Source organism: Cricetulus griseus, chromosome 7, assembly GCF_003668045.3.
Source record: "Cricetulus griseus strain 17A/GY chromosome 7, alternate assembly CriGri-PICRH-1.0, whole genome shotgun sequence".
NCBI classification, from domain to species: domain Eukaryota; kingdom Metazoa; phylum Chordata; class Mammalia; order Rodentia; family Cricetidae; genus Cricetulus; species Cricetulus griseus.
In genome coordinates, this window is record NC_048600.1 from 90114575 (window position 1) to 90136116 (window position 21542).

The window sequence follows — 21542 nt, forward strand, 5'->3', positions numbered from 1 at the left end:
GCCATCTGACTGAGAAGACACTGAGATGAGTGTTTCTTCCTATATGTGCTTCTATTTCTGAATTATAAAAGCAGCAGATTTGAACTTCATGATCTCTGCGGTCCTTCCAGCTCTGGTTTCCCACGTCATGTGTGACCCTGGAGTTTTAAATGATTTCATGTGCCCTATCCAAGCTATACTTCCTCTGTGTACTCTTGGTAGCTTTGGGTCACTCTGATGAAACAAAACAAGGAGACAAGGAAGGGAAGGAGAACAAGATGAAGAGAATCAAGAAAACAGAGACAGAGGAGGAAAGAGAGTAGAGGAGAGACAGACACAGTCTCTGGCCCTTTCAGAACTGGTGTCTGTTAGAGAAATCCCAAGAGGGTCTCTGCCTACAGCTCAGCACCATACGCCATGGAAGGCATGAGACAGGCATTTTCCCCACAGACCCCTTTGTCAACCCTTGGTGAGCTTTTAGAAACCTAGGCTTAGGGCAATACTGGGTCTTCCAGGGACCACACAGCCCTCACATCTCTCCCTCCAGATAAGGGTTGAGGGTGAAGGCCTAAGTGGTTGATGATGGGCTCAGGGCCCAGCATTTGCCAAGAGACAATGGGAAGCACAAGCCTGCTTAGTGGAGGAGGAGCAGGAGGCATTCACTTTGGTGATCACTGTCTTTTTCCCCATCTAAGCCCATGGCCCAGAGAAGCAGGGCTGGGACTGCAGAGGAAAGCAGAGGCTAGCCCAAGTCCCTGTGGACTCCCGGGCTGGGCTGGGCCAGAGGCAAGATGCTGCTGGGATGGTTCTCTGGGGAGAAGGGAATTGAAAAACGGAGGCATCTCCAAGGAGGGTGGAGAGGGAGGGAGGCTGTGTCACCACACACACACACACACACACACACACACACACACACACACACACACACACACACTTCTCTGCCTCATCCTCAGTCTCACGAGAGAGGCGAGAAGAGGAGCATTCCTCCTATCTGTGCTTTCCTGACTTTCTCTTGATTCCCCGCCCATCTGTGCAGTCAGCAGCTCTAGCAAAGTTGGCCTCAAACTTGAACGGAGCTGAAGCCTCCAGCTTCCTGGGAGCTTCTCAGTGGCGACAGCAGCAGCAGCAGCAGCAGCAGCAGCAGCAGCAGCAGCAGTCACAGGTTCCAGCTGTGAACTCTGCTAGCCTTGAGACACTCTTCCAGCACCCAGCTGGTCCCCAGATTCTGCAAAACACATCCACCCATGTCCTGGAGTTTTGAAATCTGAGCTTGGGAATGGTGTGCTGAAGACCCTTTGGAGCACGCTGTCCCTACCTGGACCTGAAGAAACCCAAGGCCCAAGCCAACATGGCCAACCCAGTACAGCCCCAGTTTCAAGACCCAGGCTCCACCTCACCCTTGGAGCTGCCTGAGATGGAGAAGCTTCTCACTAAAGTGGAGAACAAGGATGACAAAGCCCTGAGTCTGTCCAAGTCTCTGTCGGGGGCTCTGGACCTGGAGCAGAACGGCCACAGCCTGCCCTTCAAGGTCATCTCCGAGGGCCACCGCCAGCACTCTCTCCCTGGCTCCCCTTCCCGGGCCAGCTCTCGGCGGGCATCCTCTGTTGTGACCACCTCCTATGCCCAGGACCAAGAAGCCCCCAAAGATTACTTGGTCCTTGCCATTGCTTCTTGCTTCTGCCCTGTCTGGCCCCTCAACCTCATACCCCTCATCTTTTCTATCATGGTAAGTCCTGTGTTTTGTTCAGGGAATGGGTTTGGGCACCCCAGTGTGGCAGGCATGTCCTCAGGGAAGGGACTTAAAATGCAGAGAAGAGTGAGGTGTTGGAGTCTTGGCGGGAAACCCTTTCTTATCTCCTGACTTCCCTTCTAGAGGGACCCAAGACTCATTTCTGTTTACTCTTTATTCATGTCTGCCTCCAGATATCACTGGTAGGCCACTTCCTAACTCTTCCGGCAGAAGGATTCAGGGGTGTATCTGAAGTGAAATTTTGCAGGAGTGAAAGCCAACTTGGGGGGGGCTCTTGATTGCTTTTTTTTGTGTGTGTGTGTGGGGGCTGTCTGAGTGGAATTCTGTATCAACAGAGAATGAAGCCAGAAGAGGGCCAAGGGTTCTGAATGCCCCAAAGACAGGCAAGCCTCCAGGGCCACCAGGGTATTATTCCAGCCTCCGTTTCCAAGTCACAGTGGCCTTGTTGCACTAGGAGCCCCTGGGGCCTGGCTTTCCTTGGGGCCCATGGGTAGGGAGGGAGTTGTCAGGGTGCTAGAGGTTAGGGTACAATGGAGTTCTCGAGGCTCTGATTTTCTGGATTTCACCATCTGGCTTTTGCTGGAGGTCTGGGCACAAGTCAGAAGGTGTGGCCAGCCTTGCCAAGGTGTGTGTGTGTGTGTGTGTGTGTGTGTGTGTGTGTGAGAGAGAGAGAGAGAGAGAGAGAGAGAGAGAGAGAGAGAGAGAGAGAGAGAGAGAGAGCGCTAGTCTTCACTTCTGCAGGACTCTGAATAATTTGTCTTAGATTGTCCTCAAACCAAGTCATTGGGTAGGATGGCTACTTCCAGAAGATATCACAGAGAATGTGTGCTGACAGATAGGGCTGTAAAGTACAGAGACTTTCAGAATGAGGTTAGGGCAGGGAGAGACAACAGGCCAGTTAGAGCCAGAGACCTGGGTGGGGTGACAGTCTCCTTTGGAGTGACACTACTGCTGAGTCATTGATTATCAAGCCATTAGGAATTGGGGTCACTCCTCCTACTCTTCTTCAAACATCTCTGTCCCCTCCGTTAGGTTCCCATATGATCCAGGACCACCTGACAGGCCATGGGGACAGTGACAGCATCTCAAGTATAAGAGGCTTAATTCAAGAGACAGAGTCAGGCAGAGTCCTGAGCAAGGCCTATCTAAACTTCCTGTGCTGCCTAATGCATTCAGGGACCACGCCAAGCTCCAGGGAGGGGCTAATGGTTCTGGGCAGAGGCAACTTCTTGGTTACAGAGAAAGGTCCCAGGAAGTGAGACAGGAGGGAAATCATATTAGAGCTCAGGAGAAAACAGATTCTAGAATTGTCTTCTGAGAATTGGGGGCAGAGTGAATCGTCCTTGCCCAAAAGAAGCTGGATTGAAGACTGTGAGACCACTGGACCTATTTCTGGCACTTTTTCTTTCTCTGTATTTGAGTCGGGTCTGATGTGCCAGGAGGAAGGGCTACAGCTCTAAACCAGACACTAGGATTGAGTCCCTGGGGCTGCACTCCAGGCAGAGAAGCTTCTTAACAGGTCCTGCTGACACACTGCAACAAGTGCCCAGGATAGACACAAACATGAGGGAATTAAGTCATCTTGGGCAAGTTACTCAACCTCCCATCAGTTTACCCAGATGCTAAGTGGGCAGAAGCATAATGCCTGCGTTAAAGAGCCAGGAGAGGCTGAGGTGAGTCCTCAGTGCTTAAGAACAGAGCCCCGCCCACCATAAGTGTGTTCTGCGGTTATAGGGACTAACTGTAGCAGAGAGTCTCCCTTCTGAGGGATGAGAAGCCACTGTGGGCTTTATTTATTTATTTATTTATTTATTTATTTACTTATTTATTTATTGGGACTTTTTAAAAAAGATTTTATTTATTTATTATGTATACAACATTCTGCTTCCATGTATATCTGCACACCAGAAGAGGGCACCAGATCTCACTACAGATGGTTGTGAGCCACCATGTGGTTGCTGGGAATTGAACTCAGGATCTCTGGAAGAGCAGTCGGTGCTCTTAACCACTGAGCCATCTCTCCAGCCCCACACAATACATTTTTTGTTTGTTGGTTTGGTTTGGGGGTTTTTTGTTTTGTTTTATTTTTGAGACAGGATTTCTCTGTGTAATCCTGGCTGAGACAAGGTTTCTCTGTGTAACTTTATAGACCAGGCTGGCCTTGAATTTACAGAGATCCGCCTGCCTCTGCCTCCTGAGTGCTGGGATTAAAGACATGCGCCAGCAACGCCTGGCTCAGTTTATACATTTTTAAAAACTAGAAGAAAGTGTTTTGAAAGTTTCCACAATAAGGAAATAATCAATGGCTAAGGAGATATCTATGTTTAACCTGATTTAAATATTACACTGTATATAATATATTGAAACAGTACATGGCATTCCATCGATGTATCGATTTTGTATTTTGTTTGTTTGTTAAGACGGTATTTCTCTATGTAATTCTAGCTATGTTAGAACTCACTATGTGAACCAAGCTGGTCTTGAACTCACAGAGATCCTACTGACTCTGCTTCCTGAGTGCTTCGTTTAGAAGTGTGTACCACTACATCTGGCTAGTTTTTGTTTGTTTTTTGTTTTTTGTTTTTTTAAGCTGGGAGGCAGAGGCAAGCATATCTCTGAGTTCAAGCCTAACCTGATCTATACAGCAAGTTCCTGGATATCCAGGGCTACATATGAGATGGGGGAGGGAGGAACAACTCATTAAACCATGCACTTTAGGTGGGTGAGTTATATGATATATGAATATGAGACAGCTCACAACTGTCTGCAACTTCAGTTCTAGGGTACCTGACACCCTCACTAAGATATACATGAAGGCAAAATACCAATGCCTATACTAAATAAATTATTTAAAATGTATAGTGCATTGGGCTGGGGAGAAAACTTAATGTGTAAAGTGCTTTCCTTGCAAGATGAGGACCCGAGTGCAAACCCATAATTCACATAAAAAAGCTGGGCATCGCCGGGCGTTGGTGGCGCACGCCTTTAATCCCAGCACTCAGGAGGCAGAGGCAGGTGGATCTCTGTGAGTTTGAGACCAGCCTGGTCTACAAGAGCTAGTTCCAGGACAGCCCCCAAAAGCCACAGAAAAACTCTGTCTGGAAAAACCGGAAAAAAAAAAAAGCTGGGCATTGCACATCTGTAATTCCTGTTCTGGGGAAGTGGACAAAGGTGGATCCCTGGGACTTGCAGATAGCCTAGGCTACTTGGTGAACTCCTAGCAGGGAGAGATCTTGTCTCAAAAAGCAAGATGTCTGGGGATGTATCTCAGTTTGCCTAAGGCCTTGTGTTCAATACCCAGACAGACACAAACAGAAACACACAGACACAGACACAGACACAGACACACACACACACACACACACACACACACACACACACACACACACACAGAGAGAGAGAGAGAGAGAGCAGATGGCACCTATGGAATAACACCAACACCAAGGTTGCCCTAGCTGGGATTATACACACAAACCCCTGCCACTGTTTGCCTTGAGACCCTGTGACTTAGGTCTTGAAGGTGTGGACATCCTCCTGCATCAGCCTCCCTAGTGCTGAGATTCTTAGGCAGAAGACATCATATCTAGCTTTAGATCAACTGAGTGAGAACAAGACTGAGTGGGTTAGACTGAGTGGGAACAAGAAAGAACACAGCCTTTCTGTGCCTGCCTTGTGCTTCCACCCAAGCTGTTGCAAACGGCAGGATTCCATCCTCTTTGAGGTTGCGTGGTCATTCCAAGGTTTTTACTGCACTCAACAGGTTACATCTTAACACTAGTTGATTTTAGAACACTTTTCTTGTCTTAAAAGGGAAATTCTGTGTTTATGTGTTACTTGTGTCCTTGATCCCTCCCAGCCTTGCATGACATCAGTTTTCCTATGTCCAGAATTGCCTGTTCCAGGCACTTTAGAAATGGAATTATATATAGCTGGGTGGTGGTGGCCCATGCCTTTAATCCTAGCACTCAGGAGGCAGAGACAGCCAGATCTGAGTTCTAGACCAAATTGGTCTACAGAGCAAGTTCCAGGACAGTCAGGGCTACACACAGAGAAATCTTGTCTACACACACACACACACACACACACACACACACACACACACACACACACAAAGAAAAAAGAAAAAAAGAAAGAAAAAGAAATGGAATTGCTGGGCGGTGGTGGTGCACACCTTTAATCCCAGCACTCGGGAGGTAGAGGCAGGCAGATCTCTGTGAGTTCAGAGGCCAGCTTGATCTACAAGAGCTATTTCCAGAACAGTCTCCAAAGCCACAGGGAAACCCTGACTCGAGACCTCCCCTGAAAAAAAGAAATGAAATTATGTAACATGTGGTCCTTTGTGACTGGCTGTTTTCACATACATAGCCTTTATATGTCATTTGTAGAGCAGCACACATCAGTGTGGTCAGATTTCCATCAAGGTCTGGGGTAGGGGGTAAGAGAGAATGAAGGGTTTGTCTGAGCATGGCATTCAATGGGCCTGATGGTGCAGTCCTACAGTCAAACTACTAAGGAGGCTGAGGCAGGAGGGTTGTAAGGTCAAGGTCTGCTTGGGCCACAGAGTAAGTTCAAGGCTAGCTTGAATGACTTGTGAATACCCTGTCTCAAAATTTTCATTTTTTTAAAGGGCTGAGGATATAGCCCAGTGATGGAGCCTGGGTTTGATCCCCAGCAGCAGCAACAACAAAAAAAGAGTGGTAGTGGTTTGAGTCCTGGACCAGGCTCACTGGCAGGGGGCAGAGGTGGCTTCTAGGAACCCCTAAGATTTGGCTCTACTGACCTTCCACTCGTTTTATTTTTACTGACTTATTAATTCATCTTAACTGGCCAGTGGCTTGTTTTGAGTAGTATGAGATACCTCCTCCTGATGTGTGACTGAGCCTGCCTTATGGAGCAGAGAAGTAGATGGCTAAGAAAAGTGGCTGCCGTTTGGCATTGCAGGAGGGGCACTAGAGTACACTGGGGGCTGTTGCAAGGCAGGGACTCAATCTTGGAATTTAAGCCTCTGAAGAGCCCCTGGGGAGTTTTAGGCTGACGAACAATGTGGTCAGTTCATTTGTAAAACCAACTCCAAATTGCACTGTGGGAAATGGGTTACTGGAGGGAGATCCCATGTACGGGAAGGGATGTGGTATCGGAGCTCTGGATGGACTGGGAAGGAAGAGCACAAATGTGTGCGCGTGAGTGTGTGCGCGAGCGTTTGCATGCGCGCGCACGCGCACAACTCGGTGTCAAGGCCAGAGGATTGGCATGAGTTCAAGGTCAGTCTTGGCTACAGCGTGAGTTCTATTAACTAGCCTGTGCTATTAAAACAAGACCCTGTCTCAAAAACCAAACCCAACCCAAACCAGCCAAACCAAGATCAACAACAAGAAGCACTTACTGAGAGAAGTGGACAGAAAAAAAGGGCTTGAGAGGGAGATTCCAGAAGGTGCCAACAAAGCCAGAAGGAAGGGAATGAAGGACAGAGTATGAAGAGGCCAGGAGTGGCAAGGCCCTGGAGAGGTTAGGTTCAAGGAGGTGGCTTGTCTGCTAGGCTAGCCATTCCTAGATTCTGGGCATCTGGATGGAGAGGCATAGACAAAGGGTGGGGTGTGTGGGGTCACTGGAGAGGAGAGGCCGTGAAGGAGAAACACTCAAAGGAGCTCTCAGGGAATGGAAGGCAGTGTCTCCATTTGCTGAGTAAAAAAGCCTCATGGCACAGGGATGGGATGTGACCAGGGACAGAGAGATAATGGCTCTGCTGAGATTAGAGACTGTGGGTGGGGACTGCCATCAGCTTCTGTGGTGGTGTGACTTGTTCCAGCTTTAGGTGGAGGTTTGTCGACTCTGGGCTCTGAGTGGCAGTGATGCCATTAGAGCAGGGCCAGGTAACACAGCAGATGTGGGCAAGAGTGACTGAAATGATGTGCAGAATAGAGGCTGGACAAGGTCACAGGTAGGGGCTCAGAGAATAGCAGATCCCACCAGTATAACAGGCTGAGGAAAATGTTGGGGGTTCAGATTTCGGAGAACTGATGGCAAGGGGTAGAATGTGGTTTTAAAAAAATGAATGTCCAAGGGAAGCATCGGGACCAGGGATGAGAAAACTGAAGGATGAAGTTACTAAAATTCATGGATGCTTACTAAGTGTTAGGCACAGTTTCGGCTCCAAATGGTTTAGGTGTATTATCTCATTTATCCCCGACTGTACCACTGTGAGGTCTGGGTGCTATTATTATTATTATGGTACAGACAAAAAACAAAAACAAACAAACAACAAACAAAAAACCAATCTGAAGTGCAGAGACAAGAAGGAAGGAAGTGTGAAGCCTGGGGTTGGAATCCGGCCTGGCTGCCTTGAATGAAAGTATGTGTTCCTACCAACCATACCTCCTGCCTTCTTGGGTGTACCTGAAGCTACTTTTTGTCTTCAAAGCCAATCTATCTTTTTCCATGCCCCAGGGATGCAAGGGTCAGCTATTCATCTAGGGTTCCACACTATGTCCTTCCTGGCAGCAGCAGGGTGACAAGTCAAAGGAGGGGATGGTCAGTTTCCTACACTGGGGCTCCGAGTCTTGAAGACACTAGAAGTCCCCACAGATGCAGGCTCAAGCTCTTGGCCTCCACACTGGCAGCCTCTCAGAGTTCTGTTGTCTGCAGAAACACATCCCATGCAGAATGGGCCATGGCCACATGGCTGGTAGGAGGCCTAAGAGCTGGATCCTGAATGCATTGCTCTTTCATAGTCCCACCCCATATCTGGATCTGGGGACACTTCCAGGAAGGTCAACTGCTCTGATGTGTGTGTAGGCACGGACCATGCCCTCTCACCTTTCTTCCTCCTCCAACTCATCCACCCGCCTTATTAAGCCCACCAGAGGAAGACAAATGACTCTGACAGGGCCTACTGTGGCCAGGGAGGCAGGGTCAGGGGCTTTGTCTGAAGAGCAGTGGTTACAGATGTCCATCCCCAGCTCTAATATGCACTGCAATCTCCATGACTCCCTGGGGGCAGATTTGAGACAAAGGACAGAATGAAAAATGGCCATGTTCTTGTAGACCACAGGCAATGGGCCCTCTGTGAACAACACTGATAAAACAAGCCAATAGCTGGGCATGTGGCACCTGCTGGTTAATACCAGCTCTTGGGAGGTAGAGACAGGAGGATAGGAGTTCAAGGTCAGCACCAGCTACATAGCAAGCTGCTGGCCAGTCTGAGCTACATGAGACCTCATCTCAGAGAATCAATAAATACTATTTTTTAAGTGGGAACAGTAGAAAAACCCATCCCTTGAGGCTGTTGGGAGGACTGAGTGAGCTAATGTATACCTACAGCACCTGAACAGAACCTACACATGGTAGATGCTTAACCCATGGACTGGTCCCTGTTTTTACGGACACTAAATGAAACTTTGTGAGGCCAGAGGAAAGGACAAAACCCATGTGAATGGGCAATTCTGACTTTTAAAGTTTGAAAATTATCAGGTCCCACATCTCATTACTGCCCCTGGGGAGGGATCCCTATCTGCAGTCTTGGTGGTCACAGGACAGTCACTTCCTTGGGGGCTATTTTTATTTTTTAAACATTTATTTATTTATGTATTATGTATACAGTGTTCTTTTGCCTGCACACAAGAAGAGGGCCCCAGATCTGATTAAAGATGGTTGTGAGCCACCATGTGGTTGCTGGGAATTGAACTCAGGACCTCTAGAAGAGACCTCTAGAAGAGCATCCAGTGCTCTTAACCTCTGAGCCATTTCCACCATTTCTCCAGCTCTGTGGGCTATTTTTAGATTACATGACAGTGCCTCATAGATCCAGAGTAACATCTTCAGGCTTCCCCTGTCCCCAGACAGGAACTCTCATATCCTACCCTGGTTATGTACATTCAATGTAGCCCAAGGATTAACTTGAGTGTGTGTGTATGTGTGTGTGTGTGTGTGTGTGTGTGTGTGTGACTTTGTTTTGTCTTGTGAGACAGGTCTCACTACGTAGTCTTAGGTGGCCTGGAACTTGCTACTAGACCAAACTGCCTTTGAACTCACAGGTATCACCTCCCTGACTCCCAAGTGCTTAGATTTAAAGGCGTGAACCAACATGCCCAGCTTGACTTTGAATTCTTGATCCTCCTGCCTCCTCCTCACAAGCACTGGGGGCAGATCCCAGGACTCTGTACCTGCTAGGTAAGCACTCTATCAACAGAGCTGCAGCTATTGCCCTCCTATAGGCATGTTCCATAGCCAATTGAATATGTTGTAGGAGCAGCACATGCTTTCATGTTAGAACTGTTCATTTGTGCTTTCTTTGACTTAGAGGGCAAATGTGCTTAGTTCCAAGCAGGGGCACGTGCTGGGTCTCCCAGGCCCAAAGGCACACCCATAGCTGGGCTTTGGGGACTTGTGCCTCTGTGCATAAGAGAGACAAAGAGAGTCTTCCCTGACTCCCGTTCAGGCAGCCACGGTTATCTCTCTCCATGGTCCTGAATTGCTACTGCACTAGCGGCTGTTTCTCTGTGAAGTTGGGGCTGACTCTGTAAACCTTGTTCCTGCTCTGTCCTGCACTTGAGGTCTACAGTTTAGAGCCCTCAGAAATTACCCAAGGCAACTTCAGAGTTTCTCCTCCCAGCTTCTCTTTTGCAGGGTTGGGGACTGAACCCGCTGCCCTGAGCATGCATTTCCTCAAACCTTTCAAAATTTCATTTTGAGACAGGGTCAGTCTCTCTAAGCTGACCAGTCTGGCCCTGAATGTTTAATCCTTCTCCTTTGACCCTCAGGTTGCTGGGACTGCAGGTGTGTGCTACCATACTTGACAGAACGCCCTAAAATTGTTAATTTTGAACTTTGGAAATCCCCAGGCTTTCCTCTGTGCCAGCCCTTCGTCCTTCTAATGTTGCCTAATCATTGATGTCATGGATTCAGTGACCTGGCCTAGCCATCAGGTGACTGGTGGTGACACAGATTCATGAGTGTGTCTCAAGCTTGGACACATTCATAGTGCCTAGGCATTTCAACTCCACTTCTCCATCAATCGAGCCAGAGATCTCCACATCATCTCAGTCTTTTTTCACCCTGGTATATGGTCTCCAGCTTCATCACTTCTCCACGCTAGGCTCTGGCCCAGATCATCACTCATTTCAGGTCTTTGAATCTGCCTAGCATAGCCACCACACTGTAGTCAGACTTACATTCTCCAGATGCAAGTCTGGTTTTGTCCCCATTTAAAATCCTTCATTAGGACAAGGTCAGTTGTGGTGGTGCACACCTTTAATCCCAGCATTTGGGAGGCAGTGGCAGGTGGATCCCTGAGTTCCAGGAAAGCCAGGGTTACACAGAGAAAAAATAAACAGCAACAACAACCAAAAGTAAACTCATTTATTGCCCCCCAGGACCAATTCAGCCTCTGTTACTCAGCAGTCAAGGTGCTTCCTGCTTCTCCCTCTCCTGCTCTTATTTGATCTCCACAGGATCTCACTATTTAGCCCAGGCTGCCCTCAAATTGGCTACGTAACCCAGGCTAGCCTCAAGCTCACAGTCTTCCCTGACTCGGCCTCCCAGAGTACTGGGATCACAGGCAGGTGTTGCCATTCTGTATGTGGCTCTTCCTGATGTGGCCTTTCTCTGGTAATTCCATCTCTCACCGTGCACACACAGTTCTCCATCCCCATCTCATAGTGTAGTCAGAGAATGGAACACCCTGACAGGAGGCACAGACTCAGTATAGATCTTGACATAACATAAACACCCAAATAGTAGGACGGTTTATTTTTAAACCCCAGAGGTGGAAGAATCTTGGCATGCTTCACGGAAGAGGTGTCACTGGAATAAGTCCTTGATTTGTGAGAGGATTTGGCAACATAGGATCTGGGGGAGCAGAAGATTGGGAAGGAGCAAAGGTCAGAATTCATCATGCCTGGGGCAGCACAGGGTGGCCTCCAGGAGCTTGTGAAAGAGAGTGGTAAGGGTTTAAAGGTGATGAGAATTGGGGCTCTTTTCTAGGGACAATGTGAAGCCTGTGAGATGCTGAGTAGATGGGACTCCCTCAGCCTCCATTGTGTGTGGTGTGTGTATGCATGGGCATCCGTGTGCAGGCAGTTGAAGCCAGAGGAGGACTTGGGGTGTCTTCCTCTATTGCTCTCATTTGTTTGTTTGTTTGTTTTTCAAGACAGGGTTTCTCTGTGTAACAGCCCTGGCTGTCCTGGAACTGTCTCTGTAGACCAGGCTGGCCTCAAACTCACAGAGATCTGCCCGTCTCTGTCTCCCAAGTGCTGGGATTAAAGGTGTGTGCCACCACTACCCCGCTGTCTATTGCTCTCTTATTGCCTTGTGATGGAGTCTCTCACAGAACCAGAAGCTCACTGTTCTGTCTACATCGGCTGGCATGTCAGTTTGGAATCTGCCTTTTTACCTCCTCTCCCAATGCTGACGGACATGCAACTAAAATTATTTATTTAAAACTTATTATTTTACATGTATAGTGTTTTGCCTGTATGTGTGTCTATGCACAACATTCATGCATCATCCTCAGAGTCCAGAAGAGGGCGTCAGATCCCCTAGAACTGTTACAGAAGGTTATGAGCTGTGGTGTGGGTGTTGAGAATCAAACCTGGGTCCTCTGGAGAAGGAACCAGTGCTCTTACCACTGAGCCATCTCCCCAGCCTCTGGACATATGTACGTACATACATACGCGCGCGTATGTTAAGTGTGTGTGTGTGTGTGTGTGTGTGTGTGTGTGTGTGTGTGTGTAGAGGTGTGCATGTGGAGACCAGGGGTTAATTTCTGGTGTATCCCTAGTTACTCTCCACCTTACTATTCTTTCTTTTCTTCTTCGTCTTCTTCTTCTTCTTCTTCTTCTTCTTCTTCTTCTTCTTCTTCTTCTTCTTCTGTTAGCAATTTAAATTTTAAACTAAGTTTCACTGTCTCAACAGAGCTAAATGAACCACACAGAGTTTCTCTGTGCAACTGTCATAGCTGTCCTAGAACTTACTTTGTAGACCAGGCTGGTCTTGAACTCACTGAGATCTGTCTGCTTCTGCCTCCTGAGGGCTGGGATTAAAGGGTGTGCCACCATTGCCCAGCTAAATGAACACATTTTAATAGGAGTATGAATCACTCTTTTTATTGTTTAATTGTCACATTTTCTATATTTTGGCACGCACACACACACACACACACACACACACACACACACACTTAAGTTTAAAACTCCAGCTTCTTTACTAAACCTCACGAAGAGGCTGGAGAGATGGCTCAGTGGTTAAGAGCACTTGCTGCTCTTCGGGAAGACCCAGCCCCTACAGCCAGCAGCTCACAATTGCCTCTAACTCCAGCTCCAGGGGATCTGATGCCCTCTTCTGGCCTTCACAGGCACTTACACACATGACATACTCTCATGCAGATACACACATACAGATTAAAAAATCTGAACCTGTGCTCAGGCATACCAACATGCCTGATTCTATGCCTGGGTGTTGTGGACCAGGCAAAGCAAGAGCTTTATGAACTGAGCTATTTCTCTAGCTTTTAAAAAAATATAACATTCTTGAGACAGGGCCTCCCTATGGTGCCCAGGTTAAGTTTTAACTGGCGAGTCTCTTGCCTCAGCCTCCTGAGTGCTAAGAGGATGGGCACACTCTGCCACCCCATGCTCTTTCCACCTCCCTTCTCATCCTCACTAGCAGCCAGAGGGGCCTTCCAGAAGTGGGTGTCCCATCATCCCCCCTGCCCTTCCTTTACCACCTCCAGCTGCTTCTTGACACTTTCTTGGTGGTGGTGGGGCACTCTGGAAGTTACTGGAAGACAGTAGTAACTAACAAAGACACCCTTTCCATCCTATAGCCTCTTATTTCCACTCTGAGAGCTCTAAGCACACTGGCCTTTATCTGGCACCTCCTACTCTCCTCAGGCAGTGACTGTTGAGCATGTACACATCTGCCCTACAGACCATTTGCCCACATCACTCTTTTTCCTTTACAGAAAGAATCTATGCAATGCCTACCCACCCATCACAACATTGCAGCCTTCCTCCCAGAAGTCCTTGCTTCTCCTCTTTTATAAGCTCGCATAAGCCATGTGTGTCTCCTCTTTAACACTTTCTGAGCTTGCAAGTTCGTGTGTGTGTGTGTGTGTGTGTGTGTGTGTGTGTGTGTGTGTGTGTGTGAAAAGAAGACCATAGGGTTGTAAGACCCCAGGCATAAAAACTGAGACTCTTACCCTGCAGCTCCCTGGGGGCCTGACACGATCAATGCTTGGTATAAATATCAGCAGAATGAAATAATGTGTTGGGAATGAAATGGAAAAGAAAGATCATATCCAGAAGGATCTTTAGGAGGCTATTGTCACAGCGCAGGTAAAAAGGGGAAGTAGGATAGATACAAGATTAGCATCATAGCAACAGAATTGACTAGGAGAGGAAACACATTAGCATGGTGGACTCTGAAGTTGTGGCTCAGTGGTTGGGCACAAGGCCCTGGGTTCAATCCCCAGTGCTCAAAATGAACAAAGAATTAAGAAAAACAGTTGTGACTTAGACGGTGGACTGCAGCTGTTGCCAGTAAGTGGGGTGTAGGCTAGTGAGAGGAGTCACAGAAAGAAAGGGGCAGCTGGATGCCACTGTGGCCTTGGGGTGGGATGCAGTTAGGAGATGGGTTAGGATCTGAGAAAAGCGGTCAAGGCACTAACACAAGGGTGAGAATACGTGCATGAGAAGCAGGAAGAAGAGAGATCATGTCATGAGACATGATCTGGTCCTTGGCTTCTTAAGTCAGAGAAGTGGGGGTAGCACCTGTGATCCCACTAGAATGATTCTAAGCAAGCTGCCTGGTAAAAGCAAGGGCTCAGTTAGTCACTGTCATCATCATCACCATCACTCTACCATCAAGGTACTTGACGACGTGTCTCTGCGGCACAGGTCCTGAGCCGGAGTCAGCAACTGCCTGTGTTATAGAATGAATTTAAGATCAGACTAGATAATTTAGCAAGACCCTATACAGATTTTATATATATATATATATATATAATATATATATATATATATATATATGAAGATACAGCCCAATAGTAAAGTGCTTGCCCAGCACAGGCAAAGCACTGGGTTTTATCTTTAGCACTACAAAACTCCAAAACAAATTCATCTTATGCCCGTACTTGGTAGATCAATAGAAAGAAAAGTAAAAAGGGGCTGAGAGTCAGAGGCCACAAGTCCAGTCTCAGTTCTGATGGCCTGGGCCCTGGGCCAGTGTCCTGCCTGGCTGAACCCTGTGTTTTCAAGTATAAAGCACTGAGAAGTTGTCTCCAGTTTGTCTGTGGCCCTGAGAGCAGTCACACCCCAGTTAACCCTCTAGACATGGGCAGCCTAGAGACTTGGGCAAGTGCATGAAGCCCACGGGGGACAGAGGGACTCTAGGGTAAGGACTCTGAAGACATGGAGCCAGCCCTGGCTGGCAGATAGTCTTGGGCCATTATAGAAGGGGCCCAGAGGCCCCCGTGTGAATGTTTGGATATTCAAGGCAGCCAGGGCTAACCCAGGGGCCTCCCTGTCCTTACAGTCTCCACTCCACCCTCATCCACCCAATTTTACCAGATTCACAGGGTCCCAGAGAACTGAAGTCCGCCACCAAGAGAACCACAGATCAGAGTTACCCAGCCTGGCTTTCCTTATGGGATCACAAAGGTGGGCTGTGTTAACAAGGTCACCATCATGGAAGGAACTGGGAGAGAGGCCAGTGCCTTTGGTTTTGTGGCAAGGAAGAGGTCATGGAAGAAGGAATCAGGCATGCTATGAGAAGAGAAAACCACAGGGCTGCCTTCCAGTCCCCATGTGGCCGTGGAATTGTACTCAGGAGGGGAATGCAGGATTTCTGGCCTATCTGTTCCTGCAAGGTGGACTGGACTTGTCTACCCTCTCAGGTCCTTGATCTCCACTGTATTACCTGCCACTGTCATCCTGCCCCTGCCCTGTCACTAGCCTGAGAAGAAGCACTTGACATTGCTTGGTTCTTTGTCCAGTAGTCCCCTGGGGGAGGGGTCTGCACAAGAAGCCCAGGTCATGTGTCCTGGAGGAGCCTGCTGGACTGTGGGTGGCCAGGAGGATGGGGTGTATCTGGAATTCATAAGACCACTGCGTGGCTTTCATGCCCACGTGGCTGAGGGACAAACTTCCTGAGGTTTCTCTGCCCTCTCCTCTCTTTGCAGTCTCGAAGTAGTGTGCAGCAGGGAGATATGGATGGGGCACGGAGGCTGGGCCGCCTGGCACGGCTGCTTAGCATCACCTTCATCATCCTGGGCATCGTTATCATCATTGTGGCTGTCACTGTCAACTTCACAGGTGAGGCACAGGGGCATGGAGCAGAGAGAGTCCCAGGATCAGGGGCAGTGGTGAGGGGGTAGCTGTATCCTTTCCCTCAGTCAAGACCATTGAGGTGAAGGTGTGTTTTCTGACTCATCTTATGCCTGGACTTATGGATCAATAGAAGAATGTAGAGAGGGCACCGGCCTAGGAATCAGAGGTCACAAATTCCAGTCTCAACTTGGATGGCTTGGGATCTGGGCCAGTGTCCCATTTGGCCGAACCTTGCATTTTCAAGTAAAAGTACAGAGAAGAAGCCTCCATCATGGAGGGCTTTTGTGAGCATCACGCTGGATAATGGATGTGACAGCTTTGGAGACTGATGATCAGGCCTCCTTGCTGTACAGTCAGGGTAGCCCAGAAATAAGTGGCACGTTCAGAAGACAGCAGGAAGCAGCGCTGTTAGTACCTGAAGGTGGCCCAGGGCACTTGTCCGAGGTGGAAGCTTTTTCAGAGGACACTGTCAGCCAGCCATATCTTTGTGGAGGATATTCATCTCAGTGCTGCCCAAGCATGGGGCACTCTGGGACATTTCTGTTTATTTCAGAGATCAAGCTAAGCCTCTCTCATAAAGACCTTGCTGTTGTAAATATTTTTCATGGTCCTGCTGCAAGGGGCATCACCTGGCACTGTTTTTGAGTCTCAGGCCCCACCCTACATGACTGAATGGAAATCTGCAATTTAGACTTTCTTCCTTTCTTTGGTGGTGCTGAGGCTGGAACTCAGGGCTTCACTCATGCTAGAAAAGCGACCTCCCATAGAGCTAACCACCAGCCTAGAATGTGTAGTCTAATAAGATTACCAATTCAGGTATCAGGCTGGGAGGCACTGGCCTAGAGCAGAAAGTACTCAGAGCCTGGGGCCCAGTGTAGGGTTATACGCAGTCTTGCCTACTCAGGAGAAACAAATGTGCAGGGTTTTTGTTGTTGTCGTTATTGTTAAAGATTTATTTATTTATTATGTATACAGTTTTGCCTGCATGTATGTATGCCTACACTCCAGAAGAGGGCACCAAATCTCATTATAGATAGTTGGTGGTTGCTGGGAATTGAACTCAGGACCTCTGGAAGAGCAGTCAATGCTCTTAACCTTTGTGCCATCTCTCCAGCCCACAAGTGTGCAGGTCTTTGACTGGGCTCGGAGTTCAGATCCTCTATTTACTTCCTGTGTAAATGAAGTTTCACATTTCATAAGCACTGAGGCTTGGCTTTCTCCATCAGTGTGGAGTGTGATGGGTGGGTGTTCAGGTATGTGAGTGGCAGGAACCAGTGTCCCAAGGCATTGGGCTCCATATCACTCATTGTATCCCAGGCTACTTGTTCTGCTGCTTGTCACTGTCGCCGGGACAACTTTGGAACTCAATTTGGCACAGGAAGTTTGCAGCTTTCATAAAAAGCTATTTCAGGATTGGCTGTTCTAGTTTGGTGCAAAGTCATATCTAGACACTTGGTGGCCAAGTGGCAGGAATCTGTCTCATGCTCTTGTCTGACTTTCAGTGTGTTGGGCTAATTTTCTAGGCAGGATCTCTGCTTATGATGGCAGGAGACAAACACCAGGGACAATAGTGTTCTAGGAGAGGCAAATATGTCAATCAGTCCAGTAATTCAGCAGTGATTTTTTTTAAAGTGATGGATGGGACATTGTGTCACGTGCTTATAATCCTAGCACTTGGGAGGTGGATGCTGGAGGACCAGCCGTTTAAGTCCAGAGGGTTTAGGGACAACCCTAGGTCACATGAGACTGCCTAAAAGAAAATCAATCATCTTTAGGCTGGGTGTAGTAGTTCATGCCTTTAATTTCAGGAGGCAGAGGGAGGTGGACTGATCTACATGGGAAGCTTTAGGCTAGCCAAAGCTACTTTAGTGAGAACTTAGTCTTAAAAAAAAGTTAAAATAAATATTGCTTCTAACAACAGGTTAAATGTCCCGAGATTAATTTTAATTGGTCCAGTTAGTGTCACATGAGCATTCTCTAACCAATCACCAATGGTGGGGAGTTCCTGCATCAAGAGCCCCAAACCAAAGATGTCCCTGACTGTGTACCTTATCCTAGTTACCATTTTTCACCAAGAGACAGTTCAACATGGGTTCATAGCCCTTTAAACCGGGGCTCTGGAGACCCAGTGTCCTCACGCGGTTTCACCATACCCCTTCTTTTCTTTACAGTTCAGAAGTAGCCACCGAGCTGTTTCTAGCGAGGCAGATGCCGGCCAGCTGGAGAGCTCCGAACCCACACATCCCCACACATTATAGAGGACAGGATGGTGGCTGCCAAGTCCCCACCTGTTCCCAAGCTCCAAAAGCACAAACTTGGAGGGAAACCTCTACATCACTCCATTGTCAGCCCACGGCAGACGGGAAAGAAAATCTGGAATGAAGTTGGCCGTGAACCCAATGAGTAATGAGGCTTAATCTCATAGACACATCATTCGCCTTTGACCTCAGTTCTCAGGCTTGTTTCTCATCTCCCACAATTCCTGGGACTTACACGCAGCGTAAACTGCCAGAATGGGAAGAAAACCAGCCCTACGGCCAAGAAAGAAGCACCACACACCCTGGGTGTCTGTGGACACGAGCACAGTCTGGGCCGCCATCTTTTCTATTTTTCTTGATAGGGAGCAAACAGACTCCTTGCATGCTTTGTGCGCAGCATCCATGGTGATCCTAGCCTGAGCCCAAAGGTGAAGCTGTCACTCAGCATGGGCCCTGGATACCCGCCTGCAAAGAGGCAAGAACCATATGGAAATCTTCCACTGCAGACTGAATAGGGATAGCATGACACACCTGGCACTCTTCCTGAACTTCAGCCTCGAGGCTTCTCTACCAAGGACTTTGGTTCTACAGTGTCTTCCAGAACCATGGGGTCTGCCTCCTACTTCGAACCTTGTGCTTTAGCCTGGGGCACCAACCTGGGAAGTCCTAGAACTTCAACTGACCCAGGTCAGCCATGGGGGAGGGACAGATCCTGAGTTCTCTCCTGCCACTGACTCTTTGGGGGTCTGGCATCCCATCTTGGTAACCCATGCAAGTGACTCAGGGTCCTCTCTAGGGCATTCAGGGGTCCTACACAGAAGAGATGAGGTAAGCTCTGGTTTCAGGTTGTTAGCCCAACTCTAAGGGGCTGGTTCTGTGTCCCTGGCCATTCACAGCAACAAAGGCTTTCCCTAGAGGTAACTTTGAGACTCCTACTGGACTCTCCAACTCAGGCTCTCAGGAGTCTTTGCTGCATTTTGTAAGGGAGGGGCTAGAAAATTCTTAGGAAGGCTTGTTATTTCTTGATCTAGAGTCCCAGGAGTATGGAAGGAAAGGCTCAGCTGAAGGGTCAGTCTAGAGTGGGGACTGGAACAGGGTATAAGGGCCCAGCAGCTACATCCTTTGTCTTAGGACCCAGCAGAACACGGGAAAGGAGTCCAACAGAGCCCTCTGGCAAAGAGCCTCCTGCTTTTGCTCTTGTGCTTCTCCAGTTTTCTACCTGGCACAGGCTGTGCCTACAGGGGCTTCACCTGCTGGCCTTGCTTGCTCTGAGCCCCCACTACCCAATGTCATACCCCCCACCACCACCTTCAGCTCAGATCTGGGAGGGTAATCCAGGCTTCCCCTGCCTGGTAGCTAGGGCGACTGGCTTCAATAGGGCAACAGATCCAAAGCCACAACCACCCTGGTTGGGGATTGGAAGTTCATTTCCTCTGAACAAAATCAAGACCCTGATACCTCCTCCCCAGGGCTCACTGCCTGGCTCCCTATAATCTCAGGAACCCTGGGCAGGGCAGGTTAGCACTGAGTGCTGGCCGGCCACTAGGAGAGCTCTGGGGCTCCCAGACAAGGTCAGAACAGCTGCTGGGAGGGCTGAGGGGTTGGGAGTGTCTCCGTGGGGTTGGTATCCCTAAATCAGGCTCCCATTGGGGGAATAAACTTGGGCTTATGTTCCTAAAGCAGGTACTGACTGTGAACCCTTTATGGGATCTTTGAAGCCAAACTAGAGATGTCCCCATTTGCTGTGGGAAGTAAGTGTGAGCCCAGAATATGTGTGAGTTGAGAGGTTGGGTCAGGGGAGATGTACTGTCTATGGAAACAGCCTGTCACAGACCCCTGATCCTAAAGGCCCCCCCCACACACACACTGGGGGTCCAGCTTTGGGACCTCAAAATGAGGGAAAGGAAAGACACTGTCTAGGGATTGTCATGAGGGGGAGAAGAAGCAGAGGGGGACTTGTCTTCAGCCTCTGCATCTCTGGAGTCCAGCCTGCATCCAGCCATTCCTTCCCATCCCCTAGTCACAAGTGTACACACACTAGGCCTGTCATTCACACCCTCACACTTATTCACACTTCAGCCTGGAACAATTGGAGTCTCTGCATCAGGGAAGGGCTTAGCTGGAATGTTTTTCCACTTAGGCAAGAGCAACCTGAGAGCTTTCCCATGGTTCCAGAAACACACCCCAGAGGTTCCTAGGGAGGTCCCCTGGGCAGAGGGGAGCACAGGACAGGAGGTGAGAGCCATTGGGGTGGGAGAAGATTGAGGGAGGATTTTCTCAGCACCCAGTTCCCATGAAGGTGGGAGGAACAGGGGCCCTGCTGTCCCAACACTGTCTTGGTTCAGGGCTAGCTGCATGAGCACAGTGGCTAAGGGTGCTGACCTTGCCTCTGTTTGGGCACCCTGGTGAACAGCAAGAACTCCCCTCCCCACTACACACTAATGACTCTGTATTTCTTGGCATGGAAAGAAATAAAGCTGAACATATGTGTTCCTTGTGTGTGTGTGTGTGTGTGTGTGTGTGTACTGCTGAGATCAGGTGTTCCAAACAGCCAAGCAGGAGCAGTCTACTCAGGCTGTCAATCCCTGGATTTGACTGTGGGCCTGGGGATCCTGTGGTCATTGGGCTCCATAGACAATTCAAGACATTCCTATGGGCAAGTCACCATTCTCTCCAGACCTTGCTTTTACACACTATAAAGCAGTGGGCGGGGGGGGGGGAGGACAGGGTCCTAGGACTCAAGAGGCAGCAGAACAAAGTGGGTCAGGTCATGGTGCTGGGTTCAAATCTCAACTGGCTATTTACTAGTTGAGGCCTCCTGGGGGAGCTCCCAACCTCCCGAGCCTTATCAGATCTGAAGTGTGAGCATTCAATGAAATAATCCGTGTCAAGATGAGAACACCACCTTCACCATCAACTCAGATCGCCCAAGAACTAAAGTTGGAGTGCACATGGGACAGGCTGGAGGCTTAGCCCAGCTTCTCCGTGCCATAGGAGGCGTGCCCATGCCCTGCTTCCCTCTGCTGCAGAAAAATAAGTGCCTATCCTACCTACTCTATACATGTGTGTGGGAGAGTTAACAATCAACTGCCCCTAAGGTAGAGCTGGTAGCACAAACCTGTAGTCCCAGCTACCTGGGAAGCTGAAGCAGGTGGATTGAAAGCTCAGGACTGGCCTTGATTGTTGCATGAGTTTAAAAGGCCACCATCCTGGGCAATTTAGTGAGGTCCCATC

General features: G+C 48.8%; 1 protein-coding gene across 1 annotated transcript; it reads left to right on the plus strand.

Annotated features, from left to right (window-relative positions):
• The first annotated feature begins 1327 nt into the window (after window positions 1-1327).
• Window positions 1328-19641, plus strand: Trarg1 (trafficking regulator of GLUT4 (SLC2A4) 1). Its single transcript, XM_035448130.1, has 3 exons — window positions 1328-1705; window positions 15903-16035; window positions 19520-19641. The coding sequence occupies exons 1-3, from the start codon at window positions 1328-1330 to the stop codon at window positions 19639-19641; spliced, it is 633 nt and encodes a 210-aa protein (XP_035304021.1).
• The last annotated feature ends 1901 nt before the right edge of the window (window positions 19642-21542 follow it).

Bases quoted from the DNA above. Each gene is read 5' to 3' on its own strand.
- Trarg1 (XM_035448130.1), top strand. From the start codon at position 1,328: ATGGCCAACCCAGTACAGCCCCAGTTTCAAGACCCAGGCTCCACCTCA. The intron at 1,706-15,902 runs GTAAGTCCTGTG...CTCTCTTTGCAG, and splicing joins CCCTCATCTTTTCTATCATG to TCTCGAAGTAGTGTGCAGCA. The intron at 16,036-19,519 runs GTGAGGCACAGG...GTGCTTCTCCAG, and splicing joins TGTCACTGTCAACTTCACAG to TTTTCTACCTGGCACAGGCT.